Source organism: Phyllopteryx taeniolatus, chromosome 14 (genome assembly GCF_024500385.1).
Source record: "Phyllopteryx taeniolatus isolate TA_2022b chromosome 14, UOR_Ptae_1.2, whole genome shotgun sequence".
Taxonomy (NCBI): domain Eukaryota; kingdom Metazoa; phylum Chordata; class Actinopteri; order Syngnathiformes; family Syngnathidae; genus Phyllopteryx; species Phyllopteryx taeniolatus.
This window is the reverse complement of record NC_084515.1, coordinates 1,033,532-1,046,935: the sequence shown is the minus strand read 5'-3', so window position 1 is coordinate 1,046,935 and position 13,404 is coordinate 1,033,532. Positions and strand designations below refer to the sequence as shown.

The following is a 13,404-nucleotide window of genomic DNA, read 5'->3' as shown; positions in this document are numbered from 1 at the left end:
GACGAGGTTTTCACTCAGAATCTCACGATACATGGGCCACTTCATTTTTTCCCTTTACACTGATCAGTTGTCCTGGTCCCTTTGCATAAAAACAGCCCCAAAGCATGATGTTTCCACCTCTATGCTTCACAGTAGGTATGGTGTTCTTTGGATGCGACTCGGCATTCTTTCTCCTCCAAACACAACAAGTGGAGTTTTTACGAAAAAGTTCTATTTTGGTTTCATCTGACCATATGACATTCTCCCAATCCTCTTCTTGATCATCCAAATGCCCTCTAGCAATCTTCAGACGGGCCTGGACGTGTACTGGCTTAACCAGGGGATACGTCTGGCACTGCAGGATTTGAGTCCCTGGCAGCTTAGTGTGTTACTGATGGTAGCCTCCGTTATTTTGGTCCCAGCTCTCTGCAGGTCATTCAATAAGTCCCCCCGTGTGGTTCTGGGATTTTTGCTCACCGTTTTTGTGATCATTTTGACCCCACAGGGTGAGATCTTGCGTGGAGCCCCAGATCGAGGGAGATTATCAGTGGTCTTGTACGTCTTCCATTTTCTAATGATTGCTCCCACAGTTGATTTCTTCACACCAGGCTGCTTACCTATTGGAGATTGTCTTCCCAGCCTGGTGCAGGTCTACAATTTTGTTTCTGGTGTCCTTTGACAGCTCTTTGGTCTTGGCCATAGTGGAGTGCAACTGTTTGAGGTTGTGGAGAGGTGTCTTTTATACTGATAATGAGTTCAAACGGGTGCGATTAATACAGGTAACGAGTGGAGGACAGAGGAGCCTCTTACACATACATATATACACGCACACACAGGGCTCTTGCTTATAGTGTTTTTTTTCTCCTGTTTCATGCGTGCGGGTGGGTATACTCTTTCACGCTCCAGGACTGCCCCCTACTGGATGTTACTAGCTCTGGTGGGTCCTTAAAAAGAACCAGTACAGTACTTCGCAAGCACAGATTCTTCAACAAATGCATAAAAGTATTGGTACACAGCTGTTAATCAATGAATCGATCCCTCACAAATTGGATGACAGCTAGGAATATGTTACTTTTTGTTCATTTTTCACTCCCTGCTGTCGCAATGCTTTTGTCCAAACTCATTTTCTTCATTTTGCGGTCCTCCCATTGCTTTTGTCACATTTCACTTCTCATATTTTTACCTGCATTTGATTCACTTTTCACTACCTGTAACTGTCCTGATACTTTTGTCCACATTTCAACTGACTGTATGTGTCTCATTACATTTCTCCACATTTTACTTTCTGTAGTAGTTCTAATACATCTGTCCAAACTCCACAGATTTACTTCCTGTAAGTGTCCCAATATTTATGTCCATATTTTCTTCACTTAACTTGCTCTACTTGTCCCAAAACGTTTTTCTCACCTCCATTTTTCACATTCTGTAGTTGTCACAATACGTTTGTCCAGTACAATACAAAAAGATCAAAACAAGTGTGTTTATTTATTGGGATGTCTTGTTTTGTTACTTTTTGACCAAGAAACGTCAGTGACCTATTGTTGTGTTCTTTGTTCGTCATTAAGTGGAAAAGCACTGGTGTGGGGTGATACTTGGATCAATGCGGCACTTGTGCTTCACATTTAATTTGTTTGTGCGCAACACTTTGAAATGTCAGTCTCCATTTTGTCCTCACTGAAAAGGCTTCCCAGTTGTTGCCAGCACTTCGAACAATCACAACACAATACACGTTTATTGCACCCGTACAAAGGCACTTAAAGGAGGCAACTTTTTTTTATAACATTTATGGAGTTCCCAAGTGTCTTAACATGCTTTTGTCAGTGCATGAAGTTTTGGACGTTTTTTATAGTATATTTCTTGACGCGGTGAAATTGGCTCAAAAAAATACTTTTCTCTCCATTTACCATCATAATGACCATTTGGAAATAAAGCAGCGTAAGTATTTTAATATTTGGTCTATTGTAAGCCAATGTAACATCATGCACATTTTGAACATTAACGCAACACTTAAAGGAAAAAAAAAAAACTGCACTTAAATGATTTGATTCAAATGTATTGCGCATAACATTATAATATAATATGAACCCTTTATTGGCGGCACAGTAGCCGACTGGTAACAGATCTGAGGACCCGTGTTCATTCAAATCCGCCCTCGCCTGTGTGGAGTTTGCATGTTCTCCCCGTGCCTGCGTGGGTTTCCTCACACATCCCAAAAAACATGCATGGTAGGTTAATTGAAGACTCTAAATTGCCCTTAGATGTGAATGTGAGTGCGAATGGTTGTTTGTTTGTATGTGCCCTGCGATTGGCTGGCGACCAGTTCAGGGTGTAACCTGCCTCTCGCCCAAAGATAGCTGGGATAGGCTCCAGCACACCTGCGACCCTAGTGAAGATAAGCAGTACAGAAAAATGGATGGATGGCTGGATGAACCCTTTAATGCAATGATTGGAACTGGTCACAGGAAATATATCACAAGTGGTCAATGAGCCGACAAAAATAGCAAAGCTCGAGGCTAACGGAACTTAAATATTTCCTCAGCACAGAAACATGGAAGACGTGTCAACATTTAAAAAAAAAAAAGTGTGACAGATTTAATTGTTTAGGATCGTGACATTTTAGGTACAAACGTTTTTGTTGTATTGTCTTTTTCAGGTCCATCGTAGTGGTCTTCAAGACAAACTGAAACAAAAATATGACACACATGACTAAGTAAAATAGCATGTTTTTTTCATAAAATTTTACAAGTCATATTTTTTAATTAAGATTTTTGTAAGAAGTTATTTTTTAAAACAAAACAAAGAAATTATTTATTTTTTAGACTAAAGTAACGTTTCAGGAATAAAGTATATTTTCCCAAGAATAAAGTCATAATTTTTTAAGAATGAAGTCCTTCCCCCCCCCCTCCTCCTGCCAAGAAACTTTTTTTTTTAGTATTAAGTACCTTTTCAAAATTAAAGCATTTTTTTTCCAAAATAAAGCTGCTTTTTTATGAATAAAGTTGCATTTTTCCAAGAATTAAGTCTTGCTTGTGTCACCCCCCCCCCCCCCCATTTATTTATTTTTTTAAATTAAGTTTTACCCTTTTAGGAATTGAGCTTTTTTTTCTTTCTACAAAATAATATTTTTTCAAGAAGGTGTTTGTTTTTCTCACTTTCTAACTGTATTAAAGGGGAAAATGTGCATCCTAATCTGAATGGCCGTTATTGTTTTTCTCAGCCCAAACACGTGTTGTTTCAGAAACAAAGTTTTGTTTTTTTGCTTTCGCAAGAAGTTCAAATTGACATAACTGGAACTTCACAGCCACTGGACACCTATTTGCGCGGTATTAGGGTGCTTCGTTTTACCGTGAGTTAAGCGTCTCCGCCTTCCGCCATTTTGTCCTTCACCTTCTTCCTCCCTGCAACAACAACAAGAATTGAGTCAACTTCCTTTAATGCTCGTTCAGGATGAACATCAGAGACATTTACTGTCGGACAAGTGGAACATTTTTATTGTTACGCTAACTTTGCCAACTTTTTTTTTTTTTAAACTCGTTTAATTCCAGTTTCGCGGCACGGTGGACAACTGGTTAGAGTGTCAGCCTCACAGTTCTGAGGACCCGGGTTCAATCCCCGGCCCCGCCTGTGTGGAGTTTGCATGTTCTCCCCGTGCCTGCGTGGGTTTTCTCCGGGCACTCCAGTTTCCTCCCACATCCCAAAAACATGCATTAATTGGAGACTCTAAATTGCCCGTAGGCATGACTGTGAGTGTGAATGGTTGTTTGTGCCTATGTGCCCTGCAATTGGCTGGCAACCAGTTCAGGGTGTACCCCGCCTCCTGCCCAATGACAGCTGGGATAGGCTCCAGCACGCCCGCGACCCTAGTGAGGAGAAGCGACTCAGAAAATGGATGGATGGATAATTCCAGTTTCTTTTTTTTCTAATTGTACAGCAACGAGTTGGTTTAATGACCTATTCTTAGTACTTTGTGCTTTTAGTTCCCGGAACTAAAAGGGTTCCTGAATCGTTTCAGAGCCCTGATGAATTATCCTGGAACTAAATTTCAACAATAGCGCCCAGTCTTGTAAAACTCCACGGGAGCCGTGCAGCATTATGTCGCCTCAAGATCGAAAGTCTGAATGTGTTTTTAGACAGTGGTAGGTACATTGGAGTAAGCCTGTTTTGTTAAAAATGGACGGATGTAATACATTGGTGCAGAAGGAACTGGTCAGCCACAAAGGTAAGTGTGTGCTGATTCCATCAATCCATTTTCTGAGCCGCTTCTCCTCACTAGGGTCGCGGGCGTGCTGGAACCTATCCCAGCTGTCATCAGGCAGGAGGCAGGGTACACCCTGAACTGGTTGCCAGCCAATCGCAGGGCACATACAAACACCATTCGCACTGACAGTCACACCTAAGGGGAATTTAGAGTTTCCAATTAATGCATGTTTTTGGGTTGTGGGAGAAAACCCACGCAGGCACGGGGAGAACATGCAAACTCCACACAGGCGGGGTCGGGGATTGAACCCAGGTCCTCAGAACGGTGAGGCTGACGCTCTAACCAGTCGGCCACCGTTACGCCCTTTGTGCTGATTGTGCAGGGTAGACCCCTGCACCAAAGGTTCTTGAACCTAGTAGTATTAGCCCCCCACAACCCCACCAGCATCTTTAAGCGTTCTGATCAATTAGAACTGGAATTAAACTTCATTTTTATTTATTTTGATGTCGTACTCTTTTTCTTGTCAGATGAGTGGCTGCTATCAGGAGTCTCATAGCATTGGGCAGCTTCCATCTTTTTCTTCTTCATCTCCAATGAGTCATTTCCCGCCACATCTTCAACCTCATTGGCTGCTCTCTTCTTCTTCTTCTTCTTCACAGCCTTGAAGGAGTCGCCAACATCTTCAACCGCCTCCTCATTAGCTGATGTCGTCTTTTTCCTGTCCTCCAAGGAGTTGCCAGCATCTTCAACCTCCTCACTGGCAGCTGTATTCTTGTCTTTCTTGGTGGTGCTGGGAGGAATCTGGTTTTCTTTTGAGGAGGGCTCCTCCTGCGTCGTCTTCTTCTTCTTTGGGGCGTCCTCCTCCACGTCTCGTTTGGAGGGTTTAGGTGGCGAAGTCTGGTCTTTCCCGCAGGGATCTTGTTGGAAGTTCTTTAGCATCCTGGCTCGCTTCTTGCGTCGATGTCGCTTCTGGTTGGAGGAGAGCTGAGGGACACCTTTCAGGAGAGAAGAGGAAACCACCACTAAGACATGGAATTTAAGTGAAACGCTGAATATAAAAGTCAATCTTATGAGAATCTTTGTTTTAAGTTTAATAGAGTTGTACTAACAATAGTCCCCCCAAAAAAAAAAAAAAAACATTTGAGAATAAAATTGTATAAAGGTGTAATTTTCATGAAAAAGGTCGTATTTTGTCTAAATTTAAGTACTTTTTCAAAAATAAACTTAAAAGCAAAGAGGCTTATTTTTTTCAAGAATAATACCATCTTTTTTCAAGACAAAAGTAATATTTTACTTAGTATTTTTTTTCAGAGAACAAAGTTGTCTTTTTCTACAGTAGTCAATTTTTTTACAAAAATAAATGGAGTTAGGGTAAGCGGTACGGAAGATGAATGAATATCTTTAATCAAGAAGTCTTTTTTTAATGAAGTCATTTTCCAACAATAGTTGTATTTTTTTCAAGAATTAATATTCTACCGATAATAGTCATATTTTTACTAGCATGAAGTATTTCTTTTTCCAAGATTTAAGTCATATTTGTCAAGAAGGGTTCATCATATTCAAAGAATATACTTTTTTTTAAAACAAGCCATCTTTTTTTCAAGACGTTATCTTTTTCACACACAAAATTCAAAGAATGAAGCTGTCTTTTTTCCACGAATAGCCCTTGTTTTCAAGAATGAAATCATTTTTCAACAATAAAGTTGTGTTCTTTTCATGAATAGTCATATTTTTCCGAACATTAAGTCGTTTTATTTTCTACAATAAGTCTTTTTTTAAGGAATAAAGCTGTATAGTTTCAATATGGTAATTTTGCATGAATTAGCATTTTTGAAGAATAATACAATATTTCTTTTTGAAAAATAGTCATGTTTTCAAGAGTAAATTTTTTTTCTATTTTTTTGATTAAGTAATTTTTCCTGAAAAAAAAACTGCTTTGTTCTTGTATTACAATTATTTTTCTTTTCAATGTGAATATTTCTACTAATATTCATCCATCCATTTTCTGAGCCGCTTCTCCTCACGAGGGTCGCGGGCGTGCTGGAGCCTATCCCAGCCAACAACGGGCAGGAGGCGGGGTACACCCTGAACTGGTTGCCAGCCAATCGCAGGGCACATACAAACAAACAACCATTCGCACTCACATTCACACCTACGGGCAATTTAGAGTTTCCAATTCATGTTTTTGGGATGTGGGAGGAAACTGGAGTGCCCGGAGAAAACCCACGCAGGCACGGGGAGAACATGTAAACTCCACACAGGCGGGGACAGGGATTGAACCCCGGTCCTCAGAACTGTGAGGCAGACGCTCTAACCAGTCGTACACCGTGCCGCCTCCTACTAATATTCCTACGTAAAATAAGCTTTTCATTTTTCTACCTTGTGCCGTCAGCTTCTTTTGTGGCTCTGCATTGCCCCCCGTTACTCCATCAGACGGCACCTCCTCCTTCCACCGACCCTTCTCCCGCCGCCTCCTCTTTTTCTTCTTCTTCTTCACTGATGCACCCTCACCATCCCCCACTTCTTGCTGCTCCTCTTCCTCATTCTTCCTCTTCTGGCCTTTCTTGTTTTTTGGAAGACTGTTCTGCTCCGTTTTCTGATCCTCCTCAGGAGCTGTTTTTTTCTTCTTCGTTTTCTTCTTCTTGGAAATTGCAGCTTCTTCAGAGAGACAAGCGTTGGGCTCACCGACCTCGAAGTTGAGGGTGATGGCGACGTCCAGGTGGTCTCGCCCCTCCACAGCCATTGTGCCTAAAAAATGTTAGGGGTTTATCCCACGTAAATAAAGAATTTTAAATACAAATGTTATCATGTCCATACAACAAAGTTGTTGTTGTTTACCATCATTGGGAGCCTCCAGCACCCTCGTCTGGTTGTCCTCCCGCTCCAACTGTGTGGTGAGGTCACTGGCCTCCTTTTTTTTTTTTTTTTTTTTTTATAAACATGCGCAAGTCAACACCACAACTTCAATATTGCTTTGTTTACATGGTACGAAGTGTGCGTTACCTTGACGACCTCTTCTTTGTCGCGCTCAGTCGTGACATCGGCGGCTGAACATGATGCCCATGTGAAGGAATGAATAGTTGTATTGGTTTTATTTGGGGGGGACTCAAAGGTAAGAGAATTAAGTGGTATTTTTCTAAGAATAAAGTTGTATTTTCACAAGAAGTCATTTTCCTGACAATATATTCAAAGTCGTATTTACTGACAAAGTTGGGCTTTTTCAAGAATATAATCATATTTTTTGGGAGAAAAAAGGCATAACATTGAAACAGTAGTCATTTTTTTGAGAATTGAAAGAATGATAGGTCGCATTTGTTCAAGAAAAAAAGTAGCGAGAATAAAGTATCTTTTTGAGAATAAAGCCATATTTTTGTAGAAAAAAGGTGTGATATTGCAACAGTAAAGTTGTATTTAAAAAAAAAAAGTTTGAATCTTAAGTGAATAATCTTTGAGGATAAAGCTATATTTTTTTCAGGGTAGTGTGAATTTCGTAATATTTATGAAGGGAAGTCAAGGAATAAATAGTTGTATATTGTATACTTTATATTGCGTGTATAAGAAAAAAAGTCATTCTTACGAGAGGAAAGTATTACTTTGTGGAGAAAATGGCAAAATATTACAAGAATAAAGTCAGAATTTTACAAGAGGAAGTGAACGAAGTTTGTATCATAAGAAAACAAAAGTAATTTTTTAGAGAATCAACTCTCCTTTTTTAAGACAAAAGCATAATATTGCGAGAATAAAGTCACAGTCATTTGAAATTATCGACTTTAAAAAGGAGGCGTCTTCACAGCCGCTCGAGAGTCTCAGCACCGAAGTGCCAAAGAGGACTGTGCGCACGTGCGTGTGTGTGTGGTTTCTTTGTCACTGCATGATTGGCAGCTCATACCTGCAGCAGGCAGGACATCGACCTCTGCCTGTTGCTTATTGGCACAAAACATTTCTACTTGAGCAATCAAGCCAATTCTGTTTTCTTGCGACCCGGTGTTGCCATCATCGTCTGAACAATCATTGGTTGCTTCCTTTGGGCTGGGCGTGGCCTCTATTTGATGGGGATTCGACTTCAACGTGCCAGAGGTTTCACCTTTGACATCCATGACAACTTCTGGCTGCTGGAAGAAGACGTTGACGACGACAAAGGCCAAGTTAACACTCACTGCTCCCTTAATAACCACTAGGTTTCTGGTTTAATTTCCCTTTTGTTTACTGCACAAACACTGAAAATGAAGCACACAGTGAAAGTTTGCTGCAAAAAACCTTGAACAAGAAGCACAGAGTGTGTGACAAAGCATGACACCAGTGTGCTACACAAAAGCGTGAAAAAAAAGCACCGAGTTAGCGACGTGAATTTATGGTGAATGGTGGCACTTGCTGTGACGTGACAATTGGTGGCAATAATCTGGCAATAATCTGTGGAGACACAGAGGAGATCATCCGTCTTCCAGCAGTGGAAACGGCCGAGACAGACGTGTGTGAAAGTGTCGCGGTTCACTGACACATGCACACACTACATTATCACGGCCAGTGGAGCGGAGCTATGCGTGTGCAACCAAACGGAACATGGAACTTTATGGCTCGGCCGCTTCCGCCTGATGAACCCAGTTATTTGAGCATTTGTGCACAGTCAGCATTCACTTTGGGGCTGGGGATCGCAGCGGGACTCATGACATTTTGATATCACAATAAGGACGGTATCACAACACGGGGAGTGTCACAATACAGGAGTTTTTGCAATTTGGAATAAGTCCAATTTTTCATCTTGAGTGACAGACAGCGACAATATGGATATTTGATCCAGTTCTACCCATAACCTATCATGAAAAATTAAAAAAAATAATCATACATCCAGATTTCGATATTTTATCCAAGTGACGGAATAAATCTAAATTTTCACAAATATTGACGTCTGACTGCGACAATAACACATTTGATCCGGTAGTATCGAAAACGTATCATAAGCGCTAATGATAGGCTACATCCCAATAACGATGTTTAATGGAATTTCAAAGTCAAAATGTTGATTTGCAAGAGTGACATTGGACAGCGACAATATCAATATCTGATCCCATTTGATTGATAATATCCTGTAAGATTTAACAGTAACATCCATCCCAGTATTGAAATTTTACAGCACTTATCGAATGAATACAAATATTTGTTTAAATGTGACTTTGGACAGCAACAATACCAATAGTCGATCAATTGATAATGTAAGATTTAACGATACAATACATCCCCAGATAGATTTTTTAAAACTGGAACTTTCCAAATACAGATAAGCTATTTTAAAGAACTTAGATAACATTTTCATGAAGTGTAACAACAGATGGAAACAATATCGATATTCTATCTCATTGTATCCCGAATGTATCGCTATACATTCACTGGCCACATCATTAGGGTGCACAACGTCATGAACTCCAATACAAAACATGAAATCAATGAACAATAATTATTGTGCTTTCAGTATACTCCATCATATTTATATCAATACAGTATCTGTCATATTTTGGGTACTTTCTTTACCTCTTGTTGTGTTTGTTCTTCCTCTTCAGGTTGCAGTGAGTCGCAGCCATTGTGAGCCTGGCCGTTGGTGCCTTCCACGCCTTCTGACTTCAAGGCTAAATCGAAAGGTAAACTTCCCAAACAAAACACAAAGGAGACCATAAAAAGACAGAACTTACCTAGCACAGCTTCGGCATTCGTGTTGTTGTCTTCTGGGGGTCTCTCGTCAGCGCCCACTTCAGATTCAACCTCGTTGGGCGCATCGGAGCCACTGGCCGGCTGATCGGCATGTGGCGAGCACATCCTATGTACACACACGCACACACCAGAATATAAACTCTCAATCCATTGCTTCGTAGCATGTCACCACTGGAGCACTTTTTAGCAAAGTATTAAGCACAATACTATAAATTTGTGGTGCACTTAATGGCAGCAGACATTTTGATGACAAGTCAAGTGTTTTGGGGCATGTAAGAACAGTTCCCGCCCCTGTGTGCTTTTCCAGACAGGTGGTATTTACTTCAGCCATCCTTTGTAGATGTCTTGTAGGTTCAAGCTCACGTTTGACATCTCCACCTGCACAAAAACACATTGGCGTGGTCTTACATTTGAAGAGAAAATTCTAATGTGCTCATGTGGTAAACATAAGACATGTTAAAAAAAGACTCACTATGAATCATGTTTTAAAAAATGACAAACTAAACAACTAAGGTAAAAAAAATTCTATACATGTAAAAAAAAAAAAGTCATACTATGCCTCATGTTATATTGAAAATGCCTATAAAATAAGTCAGATAAAACAGTTTTATTATACATCATATAATGAATCATGTCTTACTACATCGTCGGGTTAAAAAATGTTTCTATAACTCATATCATATATTTAAAAGTCTTGTATATACATCCTGTCAAAACCTCAGCCTCAGTAAACATTGGTTTGGGCTCATGAATAGGTGAGGACAACAACAACGGCAACGTTGACAACGGCAAGCATGGGAGGCGATGCGCCAGTCCCAATACGCAATCCTATTGGTCGACATCAAGCTGTGTTGCACAAGAGTTGTCATTGATAATTGATTTTTTTTTTTAAATGCATACTAAACATCATCAGGTTAAGAATTGTCTTTTCATATTTTAAAATATTTTATTACATCAGGTTAAAAAAAATCTTTTACATGTCATATTTTTAAAATATTTTATTACATCAGGTTAAAAAAAATCCTCTTTTTTAAGTCTTACTATACATCAAATCATATTAAAAAGTCTCACAATGCATGTCTAATAAAGGTTATCTTATTAAAAAAAAGTAAAAATCACAGACATAAAAAATGTATTGCCGTACACATGGGTAAAAATCAATACTGTAATACAAATAATATAAAAATAGGTGGGCTTACATAAATATACAAAGTAGATAAAACATCCTATGTCATGTTAAAAAAAACTTTGATTAAGTTATATATATATATATATATATATATATATATATATATATATATATATATATATATATCCATCCATTTTCTGAGCCGCTTCTCCTATCATATATATATATATAAATAATAAAAAATATCATGGAATAACAAATATTTCTTGCTGTACACAAAGGTAAAAATAGACAACACAGTACTGTCTATTAAATGAGACTTTATGAAAAATGTGTGCTTACAATAAACATATATTTCACGGCCCAACATGGAATGTGTCTTGGTCAAACTTAGCAATGTTAGCATTAGCTGTGAGGGGTTGAGCCTCTGAGGGGCAGCAGGCTGCTCTCATTAAGTGGCACATGTACACCTCCAACCGTACAGCGTGTTCTTTTCCTTCCACAAAGCCTGAATAAGCCCACTTTTAAACCTTGCATTCACATTTATTTCGAATTTTTTCCTCCCTTTCTTCGTGGCCGGTCAGCCATGAAAAACAAATGAGAGGAGCTGGTACACACGCAAAGCGGATATTAAAAAATGTCAAGTATGATGCGACATTTAAAATGTTGGTTACCTGGCTTACATGTTCCTCCAGCACGTCAGCGGCGGCCCGCAAGCCTTTGATCTTTAAATATTGTACAATGAGAAAGAGCAGCGACGAGTCTTCCTCGCACGGCATGGCGAACGCGACATCAGTATGAAATGCTTGAGAAAGCTGGTTAACTTCAGATGTGAACGCGCTTCATTGCACGTCACCTCGAAGTGCATCATGGGGGATGAAGTCTTTCTGTGGGAAATGACCCCAAAACCCGGAAGTAATATTTAGGAAGGAAGGTGGTTCAAGACACGCAACTATAACAATTTTGCATTATCTATTATTGTAACAATAATTATGACAAAGCGGTTTAAATATAAAAAAAACATTATTGTCGTTTGTATGGAGTTGTTATGGGTTGTATAGACGCAGAGGTGGGTCGTAAAAGCTCCATTTACTCCATTATATTTACTCAAGTAACATTTTGGATAAATTGTACTTGTGAGAGTAGTTTGAATGAACCATAATTTTTACTTTTACTTGTGTATTTATGTGAATAAGAATCAATGCTTTTACTCCGCCGCAATGATCGACATGCCTCTCGCTACTTTATTTATTCATTATTGCGTGCGCGATCTATTTTTAGACTTCATCTCCGACTTCTGCAAACCCTTCATAGTCCAATCAAAGTGACTTATTTTAGGGTAAAATAAGAAGAAGAAAAAACATCTGCACGAGTATTTACTTTACAGACTCCAAAAAAAACAACAGCTTTGTCACGCAGCTCTTAAATTGTGACTGCCCAAACTTGGACATTTCAGCCCACTTCTAACTTGAGAAAACACCTTGCGGGAAGTTGCAGATGTATCGCTCTCTCTCTCTCTCTCTCTCTATCTCTCTCTGGTCAGCAAACAGCTTCTTCATGGAGTGATTTAAGTGAATGAAGCAAATAATGTTTCTGTAGGCCCCAATGCATGTGTTCTTGTTTTTTGGGCAGTTTAAAATTGAAATAGTGGCAGGAGTGTGTGGATTCCCATACATAATATTTTTATAAATTTTATTTGATGTTCATGCTCTGATTTTTGTTTACATCAGAAGTTACTCATGAGTTTTCTTTACTAGAGTAGGTTTTTGACACTTTTACTTGAGTCATATTATTTTATATTATATAAAGTCATAGTACTCTTACACAGTGGCCGATTGGTTAGAGCATCTGCCTCACAGTTCTGAGGATCCCCCCGCCTGTGTGGAGTTTGCATGTTCTCCCCGTGCATGTGTGGGTTTTCTCCGGGCACTCCGGTTTCCTCCCACATCCCAAAAACATGCATGGTAGGTTAAGTGACAACTTTAAATTGCCCGTAGGTGTGAATGTGAGTGCAAATGGTTGTTTGTTTATATGTGCGCTGCGATTGGCTGGCAACCAGTTCAGGGTGTACCCTGCCTCCTGCCCGATGATAGCTGGGATAGGCTCCAGCACGGCCGCAACCCTAGTGAGAAGATGTGGCCAGAAAATGGATGGATGGATGGATGGATGAATTCATTAGAATTGAATAAAAATACAATTTAATGACACGCTCAGTTGTGTCAACATGAAAACATTACTGCTTAAAGATGAGCGTCATACCATATTACGACGAGACATGAACTGAGATTTAAAGTTGTTGTTTTTTTACATTTAATGTTCAGGTTACTCATCCAATTATTTATTTTTTTTTAGTTAGAGACTTTTTTTTGGTGACATTTGAGCTTTCCTTACTGTG

The 13,404-nt window shown here is 39.5% G+C and overlaps 1 protein-coding gene across 4 annotated transcripts; it reads right to left on the bottom strand.

Moving 5' to 3' along the window:
- Positions 1 to 2,393: 2,393 nt before the first annotated feature.
- Positions 2,394 to 11,864, bottom strand: LOC133489120 (uncharacterized). Of its 4 annotated transcripts, none has more exons than XM_061797885.1 (11): positions 11,684 to 11,864; positions 10,203 to 10,258; positions 9,862 to 9,986; positions 9,704 to 9,798; positions 8,067 to 8,286; positions 7,181 to 7,224; positions 7,016 to 7,088; positions 6,557 to 6,925; positions 4,690 to 5,172; positions 3,325 to 3,377; positions 2,394 to 2,659 (listed from the first exon to the last, which is right to left on the bottom strand). In XM_061797885.1, exons 1-10 carry the CDS (start codon positions 11,786 to 11,788, stop codon positions 3,331 to 3,333), a joined length of 1,617 nt encoding a protein of 538 aa, XP_061653869.1. In that variant the 5' UTR covers positions 11,789 to 11,864; the 3' UTR covers positions 2,394 to 2,659; positions 3,325 to 3,330. The 4 variants fall into 4 exon arrangements, with proteins under 4 accessions (XP_061653869.1, XP_061653868.1, XP_061653867.1 ...); XM_061797884.1 differs by having other exon boundaries at positions 8,067 to 8,289; positions 11,684 to 11,863; XM_061797883.1 differs by having other exon boundaries at positions 9,704 to 9,986.
- Positions 11,865 to 13,404: the final 1,540 nt, after the last annotated feature.